At 39.2% G+C, this 27,182-nt stretch overlaps 3 protein-coding genes across 6 annotated transcripts; 2 read left to right on the top strand and 1 right to left on the bottom strand.

Moving 5' to 3' along the window:
* The first annotated feature begins 1,111 nt into the window (after positions 1–1,111).
* On the top strand, positions 1,112–11,698 carry slc38a7 (solute carrier family 38 member 7). Of its 2 annotated transcripts, none has more exons than XM_031314157.2 (12): positions 1,112–1,205; positions 3,848–4,167; positions 5,082–5,135; positions 6,182–6,326; positions 6,950–7,094; positions 7,211–7,309; positions 7,453–7,510; positions 7,633–7,747; positions 8,457–8,604; positions 8,890–9,089; positions 9,199–9,250; positions 10,198–11,698. In XM_031314157.2, exons 2-12 carry the CDS (start codon positions 3,913–3,915, stop codon positions 10,295–10,297), a joined length of 1,371 nt encoding a protein of 456 aa, XP_031170017.1. In that variant the 5' UTR covers positions 1,112–1,205; positions 3,848–3,912; the 3' UTR covers positions 10,298–11,698. The 2 variants fall into 2 exon arrangements, with proteins under 2 accessions (XP_031170017.1, XP_031170018.1); XM_031314158.2 differs by having other exon boundaries at positions 1,117–1,205; positions 3,719–4,167.
* Positions 11,699–12,340: 642 nt separating this feature from the next.
* Positions 12,341–17,227, bottom strand: si:ch211-122f10.4 (cathepsin A-like). Its single transcript, XM_031314156.2, has 11 exons — positions 16,944–17,227; positions 16,693–16,804; positions 16,474–16,611; positions 16,245–16,403; positions 15,431–15,522; positions 14,816–14,900; positions 14,569–14,721; positions 14,343–14,488; positions 13,497–13,659; positions 13,315–13,404; positions 12,341–13,206 (listed from the first exon to the last, which is right to left on the bottom strand). The coding sequence occupies exons 1-11, from the start codon at positions 17,192–17,194 to the stop codon at positions 13,123–13,125; spliced, it is 1,473 nt and encodes a 490-aa protein (XP_031170016.1). The 5' UTR covers positions 17,195–17,227; the 3' UTR covers positions 12,341–13,122.
* Positions 17,228–19,095: 1,868 nt separating this feature from the next.
* Positions 19,096–26,981, top strand: LOC116060546 (transcription factor E2F4-like). 3 transcript variants are annotated; one of them, XM_031314163.2, is made up of 10 exons: positions 19,096–19,346; positions 19,818–19,980; positions 20,560–20,669; positions 20,779–20,937; positions 21,250–21,293; positions 23,863–23,927; positions 24,035–24,344; positions 24,978–25,019; positions 26,573–26,614; positions 26,752–26,981. In XM_031314163.2, exons 2-10 carry the CDS (start codon positions 19,819–19,821, stop codon positions 26,865–26,867), a joined length of 1,050 nt encoding a protein of 349 aa, XP_031170023.1. In that variant the 5' UTR covers positions 19,096–19,346; position 19,818; the 3' UTR covers positions 26,868–26,981. The 3 variants fall into 3 exon arrangements, with proteins under 3 accessions (XP_031170023.1, XP_031170019.1, XP_031170020.1); XM_031314159.2 differs by having other exon boundaries at positions 19,098–19,346; positions 26,570–26,614; XM_031314160.2 differs by having other exon boundaries at positions 19,098–19,346; positions 19,815–19,980; positions 26,570–26,614.
* Positions 26,982–27,182: the final 201 nt, after the last annotated feature.

Here is a 27,182-nt window from a genome sequence, read left to right as displayed (position 1 = left end):
TGACTAGAGGTGAATGTGAGAACAGGAATGTGCACAGACATTTGGAGGGGCTATTGCTCTAACCTGAAAAAAAAACAGTGGCTTCACTTAATGATTCTGGTTGAAATAACTTGATGATTTGGCACCATAAATAATATTTGTGTATATATATATATATATATATATATATATATATATATATATATATATATATATATAATAAAGAACAATTACAACATGTTATAAAGCCTTTGTGAACCAGTTATCTAGCATTACCATCCCATATCCATATTTCACTACAGCTAGTAAAAGTATTTGACTTGATCCTCAGGTTTTCAAATGCGCTGTGAACTGGAGCTTTTGGGGTTAGCCCCATACATAAAATAATAACTAGCTAACTCACAATGCTATGCATGGCACAGATGCAATATACTGTACAGGTACATTTATTATTGATTGAAACATTTGTTTTTAATGAGTTATTAGCCTACTCCAACTTAAAGAAAATATTTCTGATAAAATAGGCCTACTTCACATTAAATTAATAATGTAGGATAGTTGCTTGACATTATCAAAATTAAATTATCAAATGCTCACCTGCAGCTGTCCTGCTGGCAGTTTAATCCAGCTCTGCAAAGTTGCAGTTCTTTTAGCTGCTTCTTTGAGCTTTTTCTCTCTCTTCTTCAGTCTTCTTTGTTGTGAAGGCATACTTAAGCACACAAAAATAACATTAGGCTATACATTTATTAAAAAAAATACTAAGTTTATTACATTAACGAATTAGGATATTAATTTATCATCTCATAATAACACAATAAGCTAAGGCGACTTCTATCATAATCAGAAAAAGGTTTATTGCCACAGTAAGTTACACTTAAGAGGAATTTGCCTTGGTGATTGGTGCATACATAACAGACATACAACATAATAAACATTAATATGAAATAAACAATAAATACAGAAACAAATACAAAAAAGGAGGCTGAATGGATTGAGTGCAGAATGCGATATATATATGTGTTCATACATAAAATAGGCTAAATAGCTGGGATTTACCCATTTGCCCCTACGAAATTGAGAGTCGTATAAATACAGAGAACTTCAATACCCACAATTCCAAACAACAGTCACGTGACAACGTGTCACATGCTCCTCTGCGTTCTAAAAACTGCCAAAACAGACCGACGGTCAGTCATTCACTATCAGGAGGCGGTTTAACACTAAAGGTAATGTTACTGTTCTTCATTATCAGCATTTATCTTCTTCACATCACTACACAGCGAAGACATTACAGCGAATATAAATGATGTAGATATAATTAAATGTGTGGAACCGTTTGGTAAAAAAAAAAACCCATCTTATTTGTGTTTTGTACTTAGCTAGCTAGGTGTAACGTTTGCTGGCTGGCACAGAGAAACAAAGGGGCTAACAGCGTTGACAGATGTTATTGTTACGTTAATGAAAAGAAAAGCAATAATCTAATCACATTAAAAAGTGGGGTGTTTAATCAGTATCTCGTGTAGGCAGCTGAAGGTGTGTCTGTGTGGATTAGCTAAACTAGCAGTATCCTAAACGAAACTGACATCATCATCATCATCATAGATATAAAACATGTCTGTACATGTTTAATATCTATGCTCAGCACCCTCCCTTGTACCCAGTAACGTTGCTTTTACCCTTTCTTTTGCAGTTTCTGTAGACATTGTTAAAGCTCATCAGTGACTTATAATGGACAGGTGTCGTGCCATAAACTGATTGCCGTCCGCGGGAGCGCGCGCAGCATGTTAATTAAATCAAATTCAATTCAAATCACTTTATTCATCCCCAGGGGGCAATTAAATGACACAAAGAGCAGCATATTCCACCACATACAGTACTTCAATAAAATCAATAAATAGTAAATAGTAATAGTAAAGTACAAAGGGGATGGGATGAGTGCATCAGTCTTCAGTCTACAGAGTGTTGTAGTGCAGTCCAAAGATTTTGGGGGGGGGGGCTGGGAGTTTAGGAGCTGGACAGCCCTGGGGACAAAGGTCACCTTCCTCCTCTGGGTCTTGACAGCGGAGTCTGCGCCTTGTGGGGAGTCCCTCTCACATGACGTGAGAGCTCTCAGGGGGTGTCCAATAATTCTGGAACAGACTTTAACAGTTTGATGTAAGCAGTTTCTGTTTTGAAGAGTAAATAAAACCAACAAGTGAAGGAAAAGGTTATCACACTTTCAATAAATGAGTAGTAGAATGTAAGGCTGTATCGTACAGTTTCTATACGTCTACAGCTGCATTTCTCTGGATCAAACAGTCATAACGTGCAACTACACATAACTTCTTGTCCGTGGTAATAGCAAGGGTATGTTTTTGTGAAACTTCAACGTTTGGTGTGACGAAATAATCACTATAATGACCAAAGAAGTGTTTGCTGTTTTATAGCGTAACCAGGGCCGACAATTGCGTGATTTTAGGCAATAATAGAAGCCTATTTTTTTCTGATGGAATAGCCTATGTGTTTGGTTGGCCTATGTCTAACAACCTTGTTTATATTTGGAGAATGGACTGTAGTAGCCTAGCCTGTAATTTATACGGTTTCCTGCTGGGTTATATAAAATAAAGTATCTTTCTAGCAATTATGCTTATGACTCTAAATTATTTTATTTGCTCTGTGCCAACCGGTCCAGTCATTTTTACGAGTTGAAATATAGTCTATAACGGTAGTTTTCTTTAAAGTGGTAATGTACCGCATCGAGTCACACACACATTCCTGAATATGTACTTCCTTGTCTGTTCCTTGTCTTCCTTATCTGTTAGCTGAAGATAGGATAGAAACAATTAGGGAAACTACTCATCCAAACTCTTCAGATAACCTGTATATACTCACAAAGATCATGTGGGCCAATAGTATGCAGGTTTTAGCCTGATAAGCCAGACCCACATCAAGATGTTGGGTCTGGGAACTCACCATTGGCAGGGCTCAATCTGAGGGGTGGGATAAACGGTTGTCTTTCAAATTACCTCTGCACTTATAGCCAACCAGAGCAACGCTAGTTGATAGATTAAACTTTTGCCGTATCCGGTCAGCAAAACTTCCTTTTTTAAGAATGACTTCAGTGCTTAACTCCAAGTCTTCCAGAGTCGCGGCTAAAGCAGATTCGAAAGACCGCTGTTCGCCAGCAGCAGCAGCCATCATCTTTGTTTTCAAGTAGCAGGGAATTCACGCGGAACTGTCGCAACTCTGCCGTCCTTATGTTAAGTCCCGCCCACCGACTCTAAACACGATGTGATTGGCCTGACCAGAATTTGGTTTTTCCAGCTCACAAGCCAAAGGAGAGTTGCTAGACTCACGTGCGTCTAGATTTCTAGGCTATGCAGGTTTCACATCAACCAAAAACTTAAAAGCAGACTGTTCCACAGTGGACATTCAAATTGTTAATACAAGCCTACCTTGACTTTCCACATAATATGGATTAAGTCTAATTGTTTATTAAAAATCCCAGTTTATTTATTCACCAATGTTTTTTTTTTTTAAATTAATTTTCTTGGAAACTGTTTCTTCCGAGAATACAGAGAATAAGTGCTGTGCTAAAAATGACTCCTGTACTTGACATGTTAATGTTAACTAGTTAACACTAAGACGTCTAATTTAAACTAATTTACATTGTATGTGTATATGATATCAGCACTGTGAATGGTCAGATTGTATATACAGCTGTATGGTATCTCTAAATGCAAACACCATTTCATTACAGATTACTGAATGGTTTCACCATCATACTGACACTGGTGATAACTTGGGGAAAACATCAGCTGCCTCCTGACTGTTGTGAAACTTAAGATACTGCGCTTTTCTAAACAACATTTTCTCCACTTGGGTCCAGAGAGTTGGAGACAAATTTTCGGAGGTGTGTAAGGCTTGGCAGTCCGAGCTACAGCCTCTTGACTCATGGCGATTAACACTGATGTCGAGGACTGGGGCGGTGTTGGGAGTAATGACTCTGGAGAAAGGGCGTGGCTCTTGCAGAGCCCCAGTGTGGATTCTGTCCAGCATCTTGAGACAGACAGGAGGGGGAGCGGAGGCGTGTCGTCTTGGGCAGCGGTCTTCATCGTAGTGAACGCAGCACTGGGAGCGGGTCTACTCAATTTCCCTGCAGCCTTCAACATGGCAGGAGGAGTGACGGCAGGAGTTCTGCTTCAAATGGTGAGGAGATCCAAAGTGAGGCACATTATACTGTACGCCCCTTCTACAGGCCCTTTCCCCACTGCATGAGGCACATGCTCAGACTGTAAACATTTGGTTTAATGTGATAAATTGGGCTGCAACCTACAATTTTAATCAGTATTTAGGGTGTAAAATGTCAAAAGCGTTGACAAATAATAATCAGATATTACTAGAGGCCAAAGGGATGTCCTAAAACGGCTCACTATGTCCACCAACATACACCCTCATAAAACTTTACAGAGGAGCATTAAGAAAAGATGAAAGGAGAAAACATGGTGTTTTACTTTTATTATTGACTAAATTTACTGTTCGATTATCTAAATTAGAATCTAAGACTAGGGCTGGGCATCGTTCAAAAATCTTCGGTACCAATACCGTGACTTTGATACCAGTTCCTAAACGATACCAATTTTATAAAACAAAAATTAACATTATGGCACAAATCTTTTGATTGATTTTTCAGCTCCTACTACGTGAGCCCCATCTCTGCCTAACGTAGAGTTGTTCCTGCCTGCCTCTACGATGTGTAACGTTAGGCAGCTAATCAAAAGCTTTATTAGATCTTGGTAGAAGCACGCTGCGTGCTTATTGGCTCACTGACGCTGATGGTTTACTCCTTAGGTATTGTAATTGGGTATTGAATGACGATGCATTTTTCGATACTCAATTCAGTCGGTGCCTAAAAAGTATTGAATTCTGTACCCAGCCCTATCTAAGACTGAACCTGGCTTCGACACAACACCGTACTTACTCACTACTTTGCACTGAATGTTAGAGCAGATAACAGCTGACAGTCTGAAAGTATTTTCTGTGTTCTTGTGACCAACACAAAACTGCCTATAGACAATATTATCGGGAACTATAACGTGATGCTTCCTGTTTCTTTGTTTCAGTTTATGCTGATCTTCATAATCAGTGGACTGGTGATTCTGGGGTACTGCTCCCAGGTACGTGTCACTACAGGACCGTCAGATTCTGACTTCCTGAAAGTCTTTTATTTCCATCTCTTACTGTTCCACTTGTTTCTCTATCATTTTCTCCAACATGTTCTGCAGCCTTCTAAAGCGGACTACTTTTCTTTCACATGAGTACTTTTCCTTCAGTAGCCTTGTGTAATAACATTGTTCTGTGGTTGTATTCCTGATCAAATGAAGTGCATTGCACAACAATTCAGACATTCACTTCCTGATGGCTCAGACTGCTGACATGACATGTTAAAACACAATGGAAAGAGCCAATTTTGAGTCAGTTAAATACATGTAAGTCGTTCTGACTGAGAAACACGTGGGGGATATTGCTTTAAAATACAAAAATCAGCCACATTCAGCTGCAGGATGAACTTTGTCTTAAAGCATGTGGTAACATATGAATCACTGAATGTAATTGACTGACTGTACTAAGCAGCCAAAACCCATTACTTTCTCTATAACCATGCCTTAAAGTGAAGATAATTAACACTCCTTATTGACTAGGAGCGTTAAATTAATCATTGCATCGCGATAGGGACCTAGACAATTCTGCATCGATGCAGGAACAGACAATCAATTATTGCCTACTGATGTTGATGTTGATTTTCCGTTTGTTGCTGTTTTTGTTTTTGCCTTTTGTTTGTTGTCTGCTGTGTTCAGACTCTGAGTCTTTTTTAAGAGCAGATGCAATCAAAATGGGAGTTAAAATATATCTGACTGCTTGAATTTGTTGATGAAAACGTCAACAATGTGTAGCAATATATAATAAATTTGAGGAGGTGGCGTATCGTGATGCATTGGGATATCGAATCATATTCAATCGTTGACAGGATAATTGTAATTGAATTGAATCGTGAGACCAGTGAAGATTCACACCCCTGTCGGATCTAATTACCCTAATGAATAACTTCAGTATGTTAGTGCACCATCACCGCAAGATGGCCAGTGACTAAATAACTAAAAGACTGTTCCAACACATTTACTGCTGAATCCATGTCCACTTATTATCTGTCTGGTTCCTTCAGGTCAGTAATGAAAGCACCTATCAGGAGGTTGTCCGAGCCACTTGTGGGAAAGTCACAGGAATCATATGTGAAGTAGCCATTGCTGTCTACACCTTTGGGACTTGTATTGCTTTCTTTATTGTCATTGGAGATCAGCTGGATCGCTGTGAGTATATTCACACTGATGAAGTGAATCAAGCCACCGTGTTTCTGTCTCAGTTTATGAGATTGGTTAGACAATCTTTGATCTTAGTTTGTTTTCCTTAACCTCTAGTAGTTAAAAACAGGATTTCACAGATCCTAGCTTTCTATAGTCATTACGTATTGTTCTGTCAACTACAGTTACATGGACTTTGTCCTACATTTAGCTGCGACCTGTGTATTTAAAGTTCAAAGGAAGATGTCTAGTAGTAGTAGTTTGTAGCGGTGTCATCCTTGATGAGGGCAAAGAGCATCAAGGATGACACTACTAAGCTTTTTCTCTCAGTAAATGTGACCCACTCTGACATTTCCTCACACTGAGATGCTGACAGTGTAGAATTCCTACTCCTGCCTGTTTCTGGAAATAGACTGCGACCTTCCACCTCTTTAGGAATTAATTAATGAATGAATGGAGTGATTGTGACTTTAATTATCTACTTTGCTAAATCTCTTCCATGTGTACTGCACTTTACAGTTAACTCCCACTGTGGCACTCTCTACTCTAATCCAGCATACACGGTTATACTGCCTCCTTCTGACTCTCCGTCCTTCTCAAAGTTTTTTGTAATTCCTGTTTTTGTGTTGCAGTGGTGGCTGCAGTGGCTCATGACACAGATGGTACTGTCAGTGGCTACTGGTACACTGACCGCAAATTTACCATCTCTGTCACTGCAGTCCTGATTATTCTTCCTCTCTCCATCCCCAAAGAGATTGGCTTTCAGAAGTATGCCAGGTACAAAACTGTGTCACTCACTCAGCACGTTTTCTCACCAAGGCTTAAAATGTGGTTAATGTTTTCTTAGCTTTTATTTCGCATGATGATCATGTTTGAGTTGTTCTTCATCGTAGTGCACTGAGTGTGATGGGAACCTGGTATGTGACTATCGTGGTCATAATAAAGTGCTTCTGGCCGGATAAACATACGACTCCGGCCTACGTACCCGCCAGGTGAGCTCTGCACACACAACAGCTTTTTCAAAACTTTTTACTAATTACATTAGCACTGTGTCCACCTGCTCATTCAAGCAGAAACATTTGCATCCTCATCGTCATGCTTTGCTTGATTTGCTAAATAGTTGTGTTTGTTACAGTTCTGCATCCTGGACTGCAGTTTTCAATGCAATGCCCACCATATGCTTTGGTTTCCAGGTATCTATTCATTTGTTATCATTTGACATCATAAATTTCTATATATGCCTTTCTTTTGAACAGAGTTTGATATTGATGTATTATTTTTGTCCTGTCTTCTTTGTCCTGATCTCTCTCTACAGTGCCACGTCAGCTGTGTGCCCGTGTTCAACAGCATGAGCAGAAAAGAGATCAAACCTTGGGGAGTCGTAGTCACTCTTAGCATGATAATCTGCCTCTTCGTTTACACGGGAACAGGTACGTGTGCACTTGTTACTCAATAATGTACCTAATAACCCAGTCTGGCTTTGCCAGACCCTCCTCCAAAGCGCGCTGGAGGAGGGTCTGGCTACTCCACACAGCACTCGGGGATGGGAAAACGTGCTCTGGTTTATTGGCATTTCTTTAAACCAATGACAATTGTCGTGGGCGGTGCTAAACTTGTTTTGGTGGAACATGTGTACGTTTAAAAGTTGTTTTAGTCGTGCAACAGAAAACTCAGATTGGACAGATAGTCTAGCTAGCTGTCTGGATTTACCCTGCAGAGATCTGAGAAAAGATTACCATAGTCCTCATAAATCGACCAGAGTTTAAAATGCCAACACAAAGGTAGCCCAAGGCAACGGATATCCGACCTAAATGAGTGAAATCCGGCGGATTTTCCGGCGGCAACGGAGCAATCCCGGAAGTGGAACGTCAAGGATATAGACTACTAATAAACTAACATTGTCAAGTTATGGTTAACCATCTAATACAATGAAATATCTAGTTTAAAAATCACACTTCATAACAGGCTCATGGGTCAGATAGAACGTTGATCCTGATCTTCAACATGTAACAGATCTTAATGTGTTTAAATGTCAGTTCAAGTTATGCTGATATCAAAAGACACTTACTGTGTAGCGCTGTTAAGTCATATGGCTTGTGACTGGTGGTCAATACTTAAATGCTTGTTGTGTTTGATCAGGTGTCTGTGGCTTCCTGACGTTTGGTGCCAACGTCAATCAGGATGTGTTGATGTCGTACCCTTCTAATGATATTGCTGTGGCCATCGCAAGAGCTTTTATTGTCATCTGTGTCATCACCTCCTACCCCATTTTACACTTCTGTGGCAGGTAAGATAGTGAAAATAAGCATGTTTTATTTCCATGCTCTTGGTCTCCTTGTTTGCATAAGTCTAAAAAGACTGCTGTATGAATATCGCTACCTATAGTGCAGTAATGTGTAGCTACAGCCTCATGTTACCTTACCTATGCCAGAATGATCCAGATCAGTTGCATCCAGTGAGATACAAAAAGTTTATAAGTAGAACTGGTTTTAGATCAGTACCTGGAATGAGCCCCCCGCTTCAGTTAATGCGGCATTTCCTCACCACACTCTGTAATCATGTGTCATTCCAGGGCAGTTGTTGAAGGACTTTGGCTGCGTTTCCAAGGCGAGCAGGTGGAGGTGTGTGTGCGTCGTGAGCAGAGGAGGAGGATCCTGCAGACGCTGGTGTGGTTTGTTATCACCCTCGTCCTCGCCCTCTTCATCCCAGATATTGGTCGGGTGATCTCGCTGATCGGAGGATTGGCAGCCTGCTTTATCTTTGTCTTCCCAGGTAACACTTCCCTCATCATTGGCAAGGTTTCAGATTTCTGTGCGTTTTTTTTTTTTTTTTTTTTTTTTATACGTCAAACTGAAATGTCTAACCAATGTTTCTTTAACAGGTTTGTGTTTAATGCAAGCCAAGCTGTCAGAGACAGACAGCCACACTATAAGGTGAGATGCTTCTTATTCTTGGATGTAGTTTAGTTTCTTTGGAACTAAACTGATAAAATGATCCTGTGCAGGACAGCAATAACGTCCTTTTTGGTCCGTGGGTGCTGCATTGTAGCTGCCCTTTTGCTACTTTATAGTTACGATGGGTCAAACACAGAGGATGAATTTTCTCACAGGGATTAATGAAGTACAACTTAAATGTAATGTATACTTTATTAATCCCACAAGGGGAAATTACAATGATAAAGATGTGTTGTTATCACACTTTGGCCATTAGGGTGCAGAAAAAAACATTAAAACAAACTTCCACAATATCACCAGCTTATATTGTTGTTATGGCTTATGTGTATTAGACATTCAGCAGACATAATTGTAACATAGCATTCATTTGGAGGTCAGTTGTCATTCACCCTGCTTTTAGCACTGTTTTGGTCTCTACCAACTCCTGAGAAAATAACTGCATCTTTGACTGTGTTAACCAGCCCCATGTTACTGCTCTCTGTCAGCTGTTTGCTTGTGAGCCGGTAGTGTGCAGTGTATCAGAGCCTGTTTGCTCAAAACCAAAACAATGAGCTAATAGAGACCAGAGCTACGATTAGTCAAATTAAATTATTAGAAAAGTAATCTGAAACTATTTTGATATTAAATAAATTGTTAAAGTACTTCTTTAAGCAAACAATGTCAAATATTGTCTGGTTCCACTTTTATGTAAATGTAAACTGAATATTGTTTTGATTAATTGGTGAAATAATCATCAAAATAATCAATAAAAAAAAAAATGAAACGCATACATCTGCAGAGTTAAGTGATATTCTCTGATTTTGGCACTATGAGAGATCCTTTTTACATTATTGACATTTGATTCAGTGTCTTGATAATAAAATGTTTAATGCAGATTTGAGTAAACTTCCTTGATGAGGACTTTAAAGTCTATCTCTCTGTTACAGCTGGCATGGATTGGTGGTCTTTGGTGTTGTCATGGTTACGATTGGAGCGTTCATCTTTGGCCTCACCACGACCAACTCCATCTATAAAGACGTCCGTTAAAGGGAACCGTTTTATCGGAGCCAGCGGCGTTTTAAGACCGAGGGGGGGCTTGGTCCTGTGCTGCTATTCTGAACTACTTGATGGAGAAGCATCTCATAACACTCATTTACAAATTCTCTACGGCATGTTGCATCCCTGCTCCATACTGAGTTAACGCTCCACAGCTCATTACTCAGTAAGATAGAAGTCAGAGACACCCCACAATGCCAAATGACTTCAGACACTTTGCCTTTTACTTTATGTACAGTTTAAATTGCACGATTTACGTTTTTATGATGGTTTTAACTTGCAGCGAAACCTCTTTCTGACCATTAAGGGGCACAGAGGGGCTTCCCTTGTCTCTGGATGACTCATTCCTGTCCTGTTTACAAGAGCTGAAGGACTTTTGTATAGAAAGGTCTTACGATCAAATTGATTTTGATAATGAAATTGTACCAATTTGTGTATTTTAACTTGCATGTCAAAGTAAATATTTCTTACTGAACTGACATGCTGTTGTTGCCAGGTGCTATCCCGGTCCGGACTTTACGTCGCTGCTGGTGATAGTTTGTCCACAAATTTAAGAAGTTAGTTTCTTCTCCAATGAATAATGTAATTGAGTGAAACATTTGCACAAGCAAGGATACTGAATCATTGAGTGATGTGATAACTGTAGGGTGGGACAGTTTGTCTTGTTTATTTAATTTCCAGTCAGTACCTCCTAAATGAGTTTAAATAAGGAAGGTTTTCAGCTATTTGGGCATTGCAACTTAATCATATTACATTTTAAAATAAATTTAGGAAGGCATTACTATTTTGAATTTTTGTTGGTTTCTTGTATATTTTATAATGTTAATGGTACTATGATGATTTTATAATTAGCTTTTAGGTAAAACCATAGTTGTTGTTTGTGAAAGTACAAAGTTACATTTATGTAAGCCTGCAGGCCTTTAAAAAAAGATTAGATTACTTCAATGTGCAAAACACTTAACTGCCAGACTGGCAGAAAGCTACAGCAGTGTGCCTCCCCAAAAACTGCACAGATCTGCAAGACGAGCAGTGACCAAACCCAAACTTTTTTCAAGAGTGCTGAGTGGGTTTGAAAATGATAGTTCTTTATGAATGTATGCAAAACAAATGTATGTAACCTAAGCAGAATTCAGTTTGTACATAATTTACAGAGGCCAACTAGTCAAACTGAGTGGGTGGTTTTATTTACTTGAATCGGTTCACCCCACTGCAGACTTTGTTTAAAGAATGAGAAGTTAGAAATGTATTTTTCTTTTTTTTTTCTTTTTTTTTTTTACAAAAAAAAGTGTGAGCTTTGTTTTTTTAAGCTTCTGTGGAGATGGGTCAGGTAACGTGAGACTAATTTAACACTAAAGATGTTTATAACATTTATTCAGTTATTAAAAATTTAAATTAGTTTTTTTTAAATCAAGCTGCAAATGCAGCTGACATACATTTAAAATCAGGAAAATGTTCAAAGGTTTTTGACATGGCAATCAACAACAAACAGGGGGATTTAACGGCATCACAGCTAATAATCTTAGGAATGTTAAGCATGTTATAATTGAAGTGAGATTCTTGACAGCCTTTTGTTTTTACGGTTTTATGAAACTCCGCAACATAAGATTATTTTTCTGGGGACATGAGGGACAGTAAAGGTTAAAGGGATACTGTTCTCCAAAAAAGCAATTGCATTTAATTAGTCAGCTGTTGGATTAAATACATTCAGAAGCTACAGTCAAAACAGTAATGCTGTCTGTGACCAGTACAAAAACTTGAGCATCATAAAGATGTCTTGAAATCATTGTTAATATGAATTGTTTTATGGTTTGGTGTTGAAATGTTTTTTTCTCTTAACCTTTTGGTGCTACAGACACTAGTTAGTCTGGTCATGAGTGAATGTCAGGCGCATTTATGATTTCTGTCACTGATTTACAGTGTTTTCAGTAAACTTCAGTTTTACCTTCAGGATGTCCACTTTTTTCCCCCAAGGCATCTGTTAATCAGAAATCATGTATCCCCGTTGTCTCACAATGAAAACTTGACTTACAAAGATGTAGTTCATGGCAGGTTTTAATGAAAATACTTAAACCTGTGAGATTCCAATAAATTACTACAGTAAAGACATGTGAATACATCTGGCAATCCATGTCACTGGCAGTTCAAAACATTTAAAAGAAATACAAGTGAAGAGGAGACCATAGGGAAATCCGGAAATTGCTAAGGTAAACAACAGCACGACACACAACCAAGGAACACAGACCAACCTGTTGTCCAGCTTGTAAAACAAGAGTTTGAAAAAATTTGGTAAAGCAACAAACTTAAAATGAAAATTCCCAAACCGGACAAGTGTCAGCAACATCTTTGTTATTAAACGTCGCCACAGTAACGTGATCTTGTGAAGTCCTGTCCCAATCCCATTTATACCTATCTGAGCCCATGTGGCCTCACACACTCACTCTCTTAGCACCTGAGATCAATGAAGTCTATGAGTCTTTAGTCCTTAGTCCTCAGGGCTCACTTTGGGATTGGGCCATTGTCTAAAAAGGGTTTTAATTCCTACACTATAAGCTCAATATTTATGAAAACATCCTTAACGCTGGCACTTTATTTGTTAGATTTTGAAATTCAAGGTGATGCAGAGCAAAGCCAATAACATAATGTGTCCATCTCCAAATACTCAACACACTTCACTGCAGGTACTCTGAACAATATAGATGATAAAAAACAAGTTCCCTAATAATCCTTTTCCCTCCAAAATCATCTTCCCTGAGAAAATGTACCGTCTAACAAGTGACTAGTGCAGGTATATTACATACAGCAGTCTCCATCATGGCTCAGTAGTAGCCATTTGTTATGAAAGACTGGAACATGTGGAAAGCTGGACCCGGAGCCCACTGAGGAACCATGTGCCCTGCACCCTGAAACACAGATGACAGCAGTATTTAACTATATAAAACCATACCATCAGTGTGAAAAAAGACAATCATGATTTTATTGCACAAACTAAACAACACAGTGGTGGTTACCTTGACTGTCAGGAAAGTGATGTTTCCAAACTGTTGGTAATAACCAGCAATCTGGTCATCATGAAGCCAGGTCTGGTACTTAGTGGTTGCCTGAGAACAACATTTTAGTAGTATTGAGAAGTGTATCTGGTTGTAGTTTGGGGACACATCTTTTATAATATTTTCTAAAATAAAGTTCCTACCTTCAGGCCGAGGTCTTCCACAAACCACTGGTCTCCCAGGAAGTTGCAGGCCATGTCAGTGTCTCCGTTGTAGACGAGTGCCCGCAGGCCCAGAGAGAGCAGCTTCAGATACACCTCCTTCACTGTTGGGTACAGGTTGGTGTATTGCTCTCCAACGTCATCACTACAATGAAGAGGGAGTTAATTATGATCATGATCAACATGTTACCTACCCAACTCCACACATAAAAGAAAGGGAAATGCCTCAGTTACAAATTACTGTCACTCCAATTCAAGAGGTTCATTTTCAATTAATAACATGAATAACCAATGGATTCTAACAGAAATTTGGCTAGTGCCATTGTCTAAAACAATGTTTCCCAAACTTGTTACAGTCCTGTACCCCTTCAGACTTTTAACTCCAGCTATGTACCCCTACGTACGCCCCACCCTTGCACTTGTATATGATCTATTTTTTTTTTTTCCTCTAGTACCCCCTATGTCACTTCGCATACCTCTGGGGGTACCCAGTTTGGGAACCAATGGTCTAAAACTACTACTCCAATGCATTAAAAATGTTTGTAGAATCCACACACTGTTAAAATTGGTGTGTGTGAGGAGTTTATTTTTTTGCCTTAAAATCTCCCGTTTGCTGCAGCACCCGTTGGATGATTCAAAAAATTAAAAATTGTTTATTAATCCCACAACGGGAATATTCACACTGTTGCCACACGCACGCACACGGTGTCCTTTGTCCCTGTGGTCCACTGGGAGCAGTGCAGATTGTATAGTCTGACAGCAGCAGGAAGGAAAGACCTGCAGTATCTCTCTGTGATGCATCACATTCATTATTTAGCTGCAACATACCTGCAGAGGTCCCATGGTGGCAGTGTGTCTGGAATGTGTAAAGCTTTCCTCACATCGCCTCTGTTCAGCCAGTTAATCTGAGCCGTACTGTTGATGCAGGGAGGGACTTCACCCAGAGACACGGAGGAAGAAACTCCATCTGAAACCTTCATTTACGATTGTATCATTACCACTACAAGACAATAAGAAGAATTTGAAGCACAGGCCATGGGCAGGCAGCACTAACCTTGTTGGTGTGGGGGTGTTTCTTGTAGTTCTTAAACAGGTGACTCATGGTCCTCTCGTAGCCTCTGTGGGATCTTCTGCCAACCTCACAATCCAAGTAAAGGGCATACTCATTCAGTCCGCTATTATACACAATACCAAAGGCCACATTCACCTGAAGAGAGACAAGGACAAAGTAAAATCTGAATGAGTCATAAGGTAGCACCAGAAATGCTGAGCTGAATAATGAAGAAATAATGCACACGTACCAGAGTCTTGCAGGTCTCTGAACTGGAGTTGTAAAAGTTACAGTTTCCCTTGTCACAGCAATTTATGTTCAGATCACGCCACAAACTGCACATAAAACATGGCTTTAAAATGACATCAACTACATGAGTAAATTCTTGGCTTGTTGCAAAACAGCATGAGGTTCTCCATATACTATCTGTTACATCTCCGGCAGAATTAAAACCACAGAAGTAAATTGGGATGTTTTTCTTTGGATTTCTAGCATGCAGTAAATAAAGGGATTGAAGTGAACATGAAAATACTCTGCTGTTCCTCCCAATGAAGATACAAACATTAGCTTGTCTTCAGACTACAGGCACATTTTTCCTTTAACGTACACAAGTCAATCACTATCAGAGGTCACATGTTTAATGTGACTTGTGAAAATGACTGATCTTTCAGTTCTGTCTTTTTGACTCATGTTTGTCTCGTGTTTTGTCCAATGTTTCAGTGTTCAGTGTCATTTTAAACTGGAGGTTGTATATGTTGCATCACTGCTGAATGAACCAGGGGAGCACGCTAGCATCTGAAGGCATTGCTTTTGAACATACTCCCTCAATGCAAACAAGCTTCCTCCACAGCAAAGTGCTACTTACTCTTCTCCAAAAAGGCCGTGGTAGTAACCAAAGTAGACCAAAGTTTGGTCATTGAGAGCAAAACTGCTGAGGCCATTTCCCACTGAAAAGCCCTGAAAACAACAATAGATTCAAGATAAATGTTGGTAGTTAAAAGAAAAGTCTGCTTTACTTTACTGAGTTTCAAAAACTAACACCTCTTCAATCATAAAACGGCATTCTGGTGGTGGTACTGATACTCAGCAGTTGATGGTGCTCATGAGCAAAAGAAAATCGGAGAAGTTGAAAGTAGTCAGCTTATTACTTACAAGTATCAATACGACAGTGTATAAATACTCCTCATACATGTCATACATTCAAAGTTTTACTTAGGTAAAAAAGTACAAAAGTATGAGCATCAAAATAAAATTAAAAGTACCAAAAGTTAAAGTATTCATTATGCAGAATGGCCCAATTTTGAATAATGTATTGCATTATATTATTGGATTAAAAGTTTTGATGCATTAATGTGTACATCATTTTAATGTTGCAGCCGGTAAAGATTTAATTACTTGATACGGACAGCTCGTGAATGTCAGTAGTCTTATTCTATAGTTATAAATCAGAATCTATTTGTTGATTATGTTTTGCATTTTCAATCTGAACCTGGAAAGTAACTGGTTATCAGTTATCAGATGGATGTAATCAAGTAAAAAAGTACAATGATTTCCTATGAAATGTAGAGAAGTATAAAGTTGCAGAATATTGAAATAGTAAAGTCAAGGAGGCCTACAAGTACCTCAAAATTGTAGTTAGTTGAGTAAATGATCTTACTGGTTTGCATGAAGCATCTCACCTTGAAGTTGATTTTGACAGCTCCAGTAGCCACGCGCAGGCTGAGGGTGGGTGCATAAATTCCACCATAACTTTCCCCAAAGATGAAGAACTCATTTTGAGTGAAACTTGGGAACTTAGCAAAGAAACTCTGGAGGGCTTTGTAATTATCATCAGCGACCTAAGAGAAGAACATATGAAATGGAAATGCAGCAAGTGTTTTAAAGTCAGTCAGCAGTCGCGGAACTCACCTGGTCATCATCGGTGGCGTACTTTTGGTCATCAGAGTAGGAATATCCCACACCTGCAGGAGATTCTAGGTACAGCACATTGGCAATCTTGTTCCAGCTGAATGTGTTCTCATACAGTGTGGCCCCGTCATCATTGACCTGAAAACGAAAGTCAACAATGCCTATTCAGAGTCACTTTTATCAATCAGTTTATAGGTATAGTGCACAAAGCATGCTCACATGAAATGGTCCATTCTCTGACAGGAATCCATCAAGCGAGCTGCAGCCTGGGCCTCCGTTCAGCCAGAGCACCAGAGGGTCTTTGACCGGGTCTCTTTGAGAAGTCACAAACCTGCAGGAGACCAGGACCGGGGTTAAATACTGCATTAAACACTCATGGTCTCACATACATCCCTAAACGCTAAACTGAGATGGAGCACTGTGAGGCGTATTGAGAAGCTGCAGAGAACCAGTCGGTTGCTGTTTCTTACCAATAATGGAGATACTTTCCGGGCCGTGCCTGGAGGAATCCCGACCACTGTCGATAGTTCGGTTTGAACTTCATACCTGGCAGGTAGGTCACCTCATCAGGAGCGTACTGAGCCCGCGAGCCGAGCTGAAACACGGCCAGCAAACACATCAACAAACCACCGGCGATCATTACTGAACTCCAATCACTTCTTTGTAGCAGTAACTTCGACGTCCACAACGGCTGTTCTGCTTGAACAAGACGAACAGTCATATGACTGCTGCTGTGGGCCACGTGAGCAGCATCTGATCACGGAAATCCCGGGAGACAAATCATACGGAGAGGAAGATGAATTGCTTTAGGCAGATGTATTGAGTTATCATCAGTTTATTTTTATTGAACACATTTACAGTGGAGCTCAAGGGAACATGCTTACACTAAAGCAACAAAAAATAATCACAAGATACGATATTTGGCTAACTTAATTAATCATTACAGTGACAAAAACATTAAAATTAGGATAGGATATGGCATATAGCCTATATATTCTGTAAAACCCTCTTATAAGGGCAGTTTTTCTTCATTTACATAGGCTGCATTAATATTTTCCCATGAGAATAATTGCTTTTACCCTTAAAGATATATTTGCATTCAGGTTATTCATGTACCAGGTGAATTAAAGGAAGGTATGTTGTCCTCAATGATATGCTATGATTATCTTTCCCAAACTGTTGAACTCCTAAAATGTTGGAACATGGACTGATGTATCAGGTTTTACCCAAAGAACTAAGTAACAGTTTTTGGAAGTGCATGGGAAAAAACATAAATGGAAAAATTATATGCATAGTGTTTATTATTTTCCCTGTATAATGGAGGTTTATGTGGCAGTTCATTTACTCGTTTTTAGTCTATAGCCTAGGTAGTCTGTATTGACCAATCTCCACAGCGCTGTGAAGTAAGGTCTGGCAGCTCTGGCTACACCACACATACATTCTAGGATAGGAGAAAAAAAACGCTCTGGGTTGTTTGCATTTCTTTAAACCAATCACAATCGTCTTGGGTGGAGCTAAGATCCTGACGCAGCCACGGTGCCTTTGCAAAATGGTCTCAGGAAGGAACTTGTTTTGGTGGAACATTTGCACCCTGCATAAGAAAACGCCACATACAATATTAAATTAAGTTAATTGTCCACACAATACAGTAAGGTGAGCTATTTAAATTAGCTGGATACATGGTTAAACGTATTTCTCTTACCAGTGTATCGCTGTGTGTAGGGCTACTTTGTCCATATCCCCACCAATCGGCCCCAAGAGGTCCCACTTAGATAAAAAATGCTGTAAACATATTCTTTGTATATCATTCACTGGCAACACAACAAGAACAGCCAGATGTCAGGCAATCCTGGAAATGTACTTCTGTTGATCCAGACTGGTCTAGAGGGTTAAAGTAATAATGTTTTTACAAATTTAACAAGTATCAAACCTAGACCTTATCCAGCTGGGCTTGATATCATCCATTTTATAATTTGCACATGTGCTTTTTCCTACTGTGACATGTCCTCTGTGAAAAGGGACCTATTTACCTAGTAGGCACGCCATTTTGTGAAAACCAGAATTGTTATCAAGAAATACTTTAATATGTTTGATGGCCAGATAACTGTTAAAATGAAGGCAAGTTTATTTGTACAGTATAGCACATTTACCAGAAAAAGAACAGAAAAAAACATGGAAACACAAATGAGAAGAAACTAGGCTACTTCAAAATAATTTTAAAAGATACAAACAGAGAAATAAATACAATTCCTAATATTAGTTTTAAAAAATCAGCACAAAAATGTTTGCTCTTCAGAAGGACTTTCACAGAGCAGAGCAGGCTCCTGCCCTAGAAAACTGCCAGCCATGGGGCTCCAAAAACCCTGGTGGCATGGTTTTTTTGTCATTTAATTAATTGCAAAATCTCCGAAAATAAAACAATTATAGCAAATTAACTTCTGAATGTTATTATACTGGTTTTAAAGCCTTATGTAGATTGGATACATATTAATTAAAACAAATAAGTTAATATATCTTCCAGGGTGCCCTTTTAAACTTTTTACATAATTTTAGTGAGAGGATTTTATTGTGTTCGGTCAAACGTTCCGACTTTTATTGTGAAGGCAGGTACAGTATATACAGCTACCGGAAAAAAAAGATTCCGCGCCTAACACAGCATTGGGGGCTGGACTATCCGTAAAGTTGGGACATTGCCATAAACATTGGCTTTAGATTGGAATTAAACTGTGGATAAATGTACCTGCCCGCCAAAACTTGTTTCTGAAGTTGAAAAAGCCTACTATCAGTTGTCGTCTTCCGGACTGTTAACGTCAGCTTAGTATCGCCAGCAGCAACTCTTTGTAACGTTAGCGCTGGTCCCGAAAACGATCCAGGTAAACACCTTTTATTCTCGTAATTTTCACGCTTTGCGCCGAGGTCATGTAGACAGTCTGTTTGTATGCATGCATTGACGCTCTTTTGAACAACCAAACGTTATACAATAAATAAAACAGTTGGCAACAGTGGTAACGTGCGAGATACACAAAATGTTAGGGTTTCCGGAGGTACGTTACACACTTTTCATAATAAATCTGCGCCATTGAGAAACGAGCCGTGTAGAGACGAAACGAACGTGACTACGTTTTCTACTCCGAATTTTCTTTCACAGTATGTATTCAAATCCATATAAAACTTACAAAAGAACGAGGGCTCCTCGTAGAAGAAGGAGAAACCCTGACAAGATTTTATTTCGAAGTAAAAAAAATCTTTCCGGTAGTCTGAAGCGGGCTCTCTGCAGCTGATTCAAACAACACAGCTCGCAGGGAGGCTCCCGGGTTGATTTGTTTTCCTCTCACATCCAGCAGAATGGATCCTGAACGTAGCCCAAATAGTCCAGACGAAGTGACCGCCACGCCAGACCAGCAGAACCCCAAATACCAAAGGAGTCTGAGGAGCCTTCATATGCTCACCACGAGGTTTGTCAGCATGTTACAACAAGCTGATGACGGTGTGCTGGACCTCAAACAGGTAAGTGAGCCGAGACCAACACTGATCCCATCACTGGAAATGTTGGTTTATCATATTTTGACAATGAATACAATTACACTTTTAGATTTCTTCTAGACTGTTGTGACTTTTGTATTATTTTATTAGGCTTTGTCAGAAATGTGTGACTGTTGATAGCTTTTAGTGTCTCTGTGTACTGTAACCAAATGTGAAAAACAAAGAAAGAGTTGGTTTCGAACAGATCTAGCTTTCTTTGCTCTCTGATTTTCATTTCACATTCCATTCCAGTGAAGACCTTAAACATTGCATTATATTTCATTCATTTAGCAGAAGCTGTTTTTCTGAAAAGTGACCGTCAATAAGTGCAATCAACCTCCATAGAAACAAAATGTGATCAACATTGTAGGTGCATCTTCAAGACAAGAAAAGTATGTTGAGTGCTACGTTTTAAGTGCTTAATTATTATTGTTATTATTGAAAGCAGGGTTCGGAATTAGACACTGAGACACCCAGATTATAGACTGTGTGGACATTTGTGAAACAACATTTTTTATAGGATGAGGCTAAGGAGGCTCAATTGGCCTTTTGTGTCCTTTTTAGGCTATCAGTGTCCTGGCTGTTGGACAGAAAAGGCGAATCTATGACATCACGAATGTGCTGGAGGGTGTTGGTCTAATCGCAAAAGTATCCAAGAGCACTATAAAGTGGAAGTAAGTCCTTAACCCTGTCCGGCCTGCATGCATTTTAATGTGCTTGTGTGTCAAGAGTGTGTTGCAAAATATGACTTACAAAATAATACATATGCTTTTTCTACATAAGGGGTACAATGCCAGGAGAAAATGCACACCACAGGGCAAGCAACAGACTGATGGAGTTGAAGAATGAGCTGGAGGACTTGGAGCAGAAGGAATGTATGTTGGACCAGCAGAAATTCTGGGTTGAACAGAGCATTAGGAACACAACAGAAGACTGCAGCGAATATCCTTTTCACAAAAAACATAGCAAGGAGTGCAGAAATGTATGTTGTTGTTTTTTTGGAAATATACTTTTCCTGCTTTAAAAGTAACATTTGCACTGAAAATGAGATGTCAGACAGCATTTTTAGCATATTTATTCATATTTTGTATTCCTTTATGACACAAATGCTGTACTTTCTTTGGCATAATCATTTATAATGAACATATCTGTAATGCAGGCCTGCTACTTTCTGACACACTGACAGCATCCTTGTGGTCTCTCCTCAAACTTACCCGATAAGTTGAATTAAGTTGAACCTTAACTCAAATCAACTCTGACCTATGTGAATCATGAAGACATCTGCAACTGCTTCAGTGGTAAGTTACAGTTACTCTTGTGTACATTTTTGTGTCAGCATATTTTTGAAAATCCAAGTAGAGAGGCAGTGAGAGTCAGTAGAGCGACGTACACATCCGAGCCCTGCTTTTTGACGAATATCTCCTCGGCACATTTCTTCCTTCCTCATCTTTGCTGCTGTTGGGTTGCACTGATTGATGTATCTGTAGAAACCCCCCCAAAATTCAAGATAAAAAAAACAACAACATTATATTCTGGCCGTTTAAATCTAAATCTAAATATACACCAAAACGTAGACAATGGGGACTTTTCATGAAATACTCATATGAGATAAATCTGGGTTAAAAACTATTATTCCTCATGCAGTATTGAAAAATGTGTTGGGATAATTTTAACCTCTGAACAGGCAAGATGTTGAATTTTTAGAATGATTGTAGAATTGATGTTTTGCAGATTCAGTGTATTTTCCTAGACCAGTGTTTCTTCAACTTTTAACACCACGTACCACTTCAGAAAATATTAGGCTCTCTAAGTATCACCATTATGGCCCACGTTAAAATAGAATAGCATAGGCCTACCCTATTCAACCACGGACAGTTCATGCAGGAGGCAGGTTTATTCCTAAAAACCATATTTATTGTTCACAGCCACGCTGTAACTTTACTTTCTCCGTCCTGCTCTAACTGAATCAAAACCTCAAACTCGAGTCATATCTCCTTACTGTTTTGCATCATTTGCTGCTAGCAGGTGCTGTGGAGACTTCTCTGCTGCTGCTTAAGTAGAGACTATAACACTTGTGCTCGTCCACTATAGTTTCAACAGGGCTGCTCAAACTATTCTCTTCCTCATCCACACTTCTCTTCCTAATAGTTCCTGTTTGAAGCCACAACTGCAGTGTTTTTGAACCATTCATTTTACCTCTGCTTACTATCTTGCCATCACAGCTCGTAACTAGAGGTGGAATGGTACACAGAATTAACGGTTCGATTCTTACCTTGGTTCAGACATCATGGTTCGGTTCGGTACAATGGAGGGAAAAGCAAAACAAAAATGCAGAAGGCAATTTTTTTTTATTGTGCATGTCTCAGGCTGTACCACCTAATGTCATAGTCTCTCCCATGAGCTAGCTGCAACAGCCTGAAGTATGTAAAGGAAGATGTAAACTATAAGTACCCCACAATATCTCCAGACTCCATCTGTAACTTGTAAACAAAATAAGACAATCAGCTATAAAACTGAAAATACAGCATTTTTTATTTATGAAAGTGCAATGAGTGTTACATAGAATAATAACAAACAAAAAATTATGTGGACGGGATGGCATGTTGTAACGAGGGTTGAGTGCATACAGCAATACGAGTGAATACGGGCGCATTGAAGATGACATGTAAATTACGATTGCTTCAGTGATTTTTTTTTTTTTTTTTTTTTTTGTTGGCCCTATTTGTATGTGTATCTAAAGGCTGGTTAAGCACTGTAGGGAGGAGAAGTTGGACAAGTCTAACAAGTTCTAAATGTATTTTAAGCCTCTAAACATGCTCAAAATGTCATTTTGCTGTGTTCCCTTGGAAGGAATCACTGCTCATGGGTAGGCACTTGTAATGACATTTCGAGCATGTTTAGAGGCTAAAAACACGTTTAAAACTTGCCCTGTTTAAGCCTGTTGGGTGCTAACGCTAGCAGGAGGATAACACGGTGTAGGCAGCACCGATTGTTTTAGTTTTTCTTGCTATTGACAGCACTCCAAATTTCCAAACAACAGAGCTACGTGTTGAAATTGACCAGAATTCTCCTTTAAGAGGCCGGCGGGGAACTCTTGTGGATCGTCACCACTCGCCATACCCGTCCTTTAGTGCTGCTATCTCTGACTCACTCACTGGACCGTCGACCTGACAAAAAACTGCATATGCGGGGTGGAGCTCAGCTAGCTTCAGAGCTAAGACGGGGCTACATATTAGGTGTCTCCAGAACCCGCGTGTCTAACAGTAGTTCCGCATTACATTAATTAATTTGCACGCAAGTTTTATTTATTTTTATACTGTGTATTCTCTGTGTAAATTCATGCACCGAACCGTGACGCCCGTACCGCTTCGGTTCAATACGAATACATGTACCGTTCCACCCCTACTCGTAACTAATGATGGATGTATGCGCACTCCGTTCATGACGTAACTATATAGCAAGCTAATATCAAAACAAAACATAAGACACTTAAACAAACACTTACTTTAAATTACTTTTAACTGATCATAGTTTAACTACTATAATTGAACATTTTGTAGTATTTCTATAGTATTGTTTTTAAATGAATTTTTCTCACTTTTTTTATATATCAGAGATTGCATCCTAGTACCATTAAAGGGAGCTTGTGTACCACCAGTGGTACTTGTACCACAGTTTGAGAAACAGTGACTAATATCAACAGCTGTATAAGTTCATGATGGCATTTGGCTCACCACAAGCTGACATTGTTGCAGTTTGTTTAGCATGGGGCAAAAAGAACCACTAACATTTCTTCTTACTTTTAATATATAAGACCAGATTGAATTATTGTCATTTGAAAACATATCTACTCACTTCTTTCTCCAGGGCATAATCTCTTGGCAGTCCGAGCACCATCTGGCACACAGCTAGATGTTCCCATTCCCAAAGCTGTAAGTCCTGCATCACTGGAACCTACTGTCATTTCTTCTTAGTTTGCTCTCTTTAATTCAGATGAGATGATTTAGTATATGCACTCACTGCATACATCTTCTTTCAGGTCCAGAACAGCCCAGCAAAGTACCAGATCCATCTGAAAAGCGTCAATGGACCGATAGATGTCGTACTTCTTAACAAACTCTCTGTCAGCTCTGTTCCTGTCGCACTGCCAGTCCCACCGCCAGAAGAACTTTTACGGAACGCCAAACCAGCCATGTCCACTTCAGTTGAGACAGAAAGCAGTATCGCCCCATGTCAGGCTTCAGCTAATACCAAACACGGCACCAAATCTAGACGGACGGACACGGAGGACATGCGGCAGCTCCTTCGGTCATCATGTATGAAGGCTCACAGAACTGATGCATCTGAATGTGAGTGTTGTAGTTTGTACAATTTCTGAAGTGTGTTTTTGTCGAAATAGAAACCTAAAGCTCAATTTTAGCTTGAACTTGACCCCTTGCCAGATTGATCTCAAAACAATTAAAAACAGTGGATTAAATGTGAAGTTAAGGGCTGGGTGTCGTTCAAAATATTTCGATACCAATTTTATAAAAACAAAAAGAAATTACAACATTACGGCACAAATCTTTTTATTTATTTTTCAGCTCCTACTACATGAGGCGTCACTGTGCGTAAAGTAGTTACCTAAAACTGCCTAAAAGTATTGAATTTGGTACCCAGCCCTACAATTTATTCACTGTATATATTTATAACACTGATTAACCGGTCGATACAACATTACTGCTGGTAAATTGGCTTTTAGTGTCGTGCTCCTGATATGAAATGAGGAGGATATACAACAGACGTCAAGCTCTTCCTTTACTGATAACAGTTTATCGGTTATATATCACAGTGGTTGCTGGTTCTGTGGTCTTCTCTATGTGCTTGATTATTTCTTGCATGCTCACAATTTGTTTTTGTGCCTTGTGCATGTTTCTTTTGGTGCTTAGGGCTTTTACATGTGTGTTACATTATGTTTAAAAAAAAAATAATCTGTGTTACAGATTTAGCAAAAGAACTGCGGGACCTTCTACACCCAAGCAACGGTAGGTCCCTTGTTATATCTTATTAATGTTAAAGGACAATTCCGGCGCAAAATGACCCTAGGGGTTAATAACATATGTACCCAGTCGACCGTTCTCTGGGATAAGTTTTCATGCTAATCAAATGTGTATTTAGCTTGAAACAAGCTAGGGCGAACCGGTGATTAGCTGCTAACGCTACCTTTCGGGGGCGGGGCAGAGGGTAAATTGCTATTTTGTACCACTAACAAGGCTCAAACTAGCACCACACTTCAACGGTAGCATAATGAGGGTCTCTACATGTAAACCGAAGCATTGAGAACTTTGTAAGTGTATAGACAGTTTATTAAAAAGATAGATTATAAAGACAATAGCGTTCATTTTTACATGCGGGCGCCATCTTGGAAAACAGTCATGACCAGTCAAATCACGAACGCTGTGTTTGAGCTATGTTACTGGTTACTGGTTGCACGCACAGACAGTATATAAGAATGGACCAACAGATCCCGTTGCTCTGGACGGAGACCAGTGAAGGCCGTTAGAAGCACTTTTCCGGTGAGCGCTGAGCGTTACTGCGCAGCCTCCAACTGAGAGAGACGATGTAAATGTGCCGTGAGCAACGTGTCTGAAAGTTGTAAGTCTTCTGGTAGCTGTGCCAAGAGAAATCTCAATCATTCCCAATCTTGCAGAGACGGAGAGCGTAGGTATATGTAAGGAGATAACATAGGCACAGGCTAATTATTGATCACTAAAATGATAGTTAACATTAGTAATTACACTTAAACAGCTAATGTAAGTCAAAACTGCCTGTGAGCTTCTCCTGTACTATACGGTAATTCCTCTACTATGCGACAGTAAGTCGCGTGGTTATGACACAATCGTTAGCCTCTTTTTATAAAAATGTCTGCTACGGAGCCATAACGTGAGGTACAAGGTAATGGAGCCTTTTATACATTGTTGTGTTTCTTTAGAAATAAACAATGGACAAATAGAGTCTTTAAACGCTTCAGATGTAAAGTTATTCACTGTCAAAGTGACGTCAAAATGAATGGCAGTCAATGGAATGCTAACGGGAGGTGATCGTTTGGTAGCATCAAAATGGCGCTATAGGAGGTTCGAGTTCTGAAGCGAAGCTTACCCCCTTGTCATGACTGTTTTCCAAGATGGTGCCCGAATGTAAAAATGAACGCTACTGTCTTTATAATCTATCTTTTTAATAAACTGTCTATACACTTACAAAGTTCTCAATGCTTCGGTTTACACGTAGGGACCTTCATTATGCTACAGTGGAAGTGTGGTGCTAGTTTGAGCCTTGTTAGTGGTATAAAATAGCAATTTACCCTCTGCCCCGAAAGGTAGCGTTAGCAGCTAATCACCGGTTCACGCTAGCTTGTTTCAAGATAAATACACATTCGATTAGCATGAAAACATATCCCAGAGAACGGTCGACTGGGTACATATATGTTATTAACCCCTAGGTTCATTTTGCGCCAGAATTGTCGTTTAAGTAAATTCTAATGTCAGTTTATTTGACTGTTGCGGATGTATGAAGTATGCTTTTCCTCATTTTATAGAAGTAATGAAAGCAGATCTGATCACAAAGCTTATGTCCTCTGAAGGTAATTGCACTTTATTACCTGGCTATATATATATATATATATATATATATATATATATATATATATATATATATATATATATTCATATCTATCATATATTGGTATTTGTATTAATCACGTTTGACTCTGCTCTTTAGTTTTTTCTCCGCTCCTCCGTCTATCTCCGCCTCCATCTGAACGTGAATATGTCTACAATCTGGATGAGACTGAAGGCCTCTGTGACCTCTTTGACATCCCTGTGCTCAATGTTTGACCATGTGTTTGAACTGTGTTAAGGACTTTAAAAGTAATCATCCGGAAATGTACATAGTTGTCTGTTTTTAAATAGTTATTTGATTATAACAAATAATAAACGAATTATTTCGAATATTGTGTCTACCTCATTCATATACTGAGAAGCAAAATAGTAAAAAAAAAAAAAAAAAAAAACCACCGTTCAATATAATACAGTCCAATAAAAACAAAATAAGGATTCATCCTCTGAGGACCATGATTGTCTGCACAACATGTCATGGCAATCCATGCATTATTACCTGAGATATTTCAGTCTGGAGCATACTTAGAGCCA

The sequence above is a fragment of the Sander lucioperca genome, chromosome 3 (assembly GCF_008315115.2).
Source record: "Sander lucioperca isolate FBNREF2018 chromosome 3, SLUC_FBN_1.2, whole genome shotgun sequence".
NCBI classification, from domain to species: Eukaryota; Metazoa; Chordata; class Actinopteri; order Perciformes; family Percidae; genus Sander; species Sander lucioperca.
The sequence above is the reverse complement of the archived record's forward strand: the minus strand, read 5'-3'. Positions and strand labels throughout refer to the sequence as shown.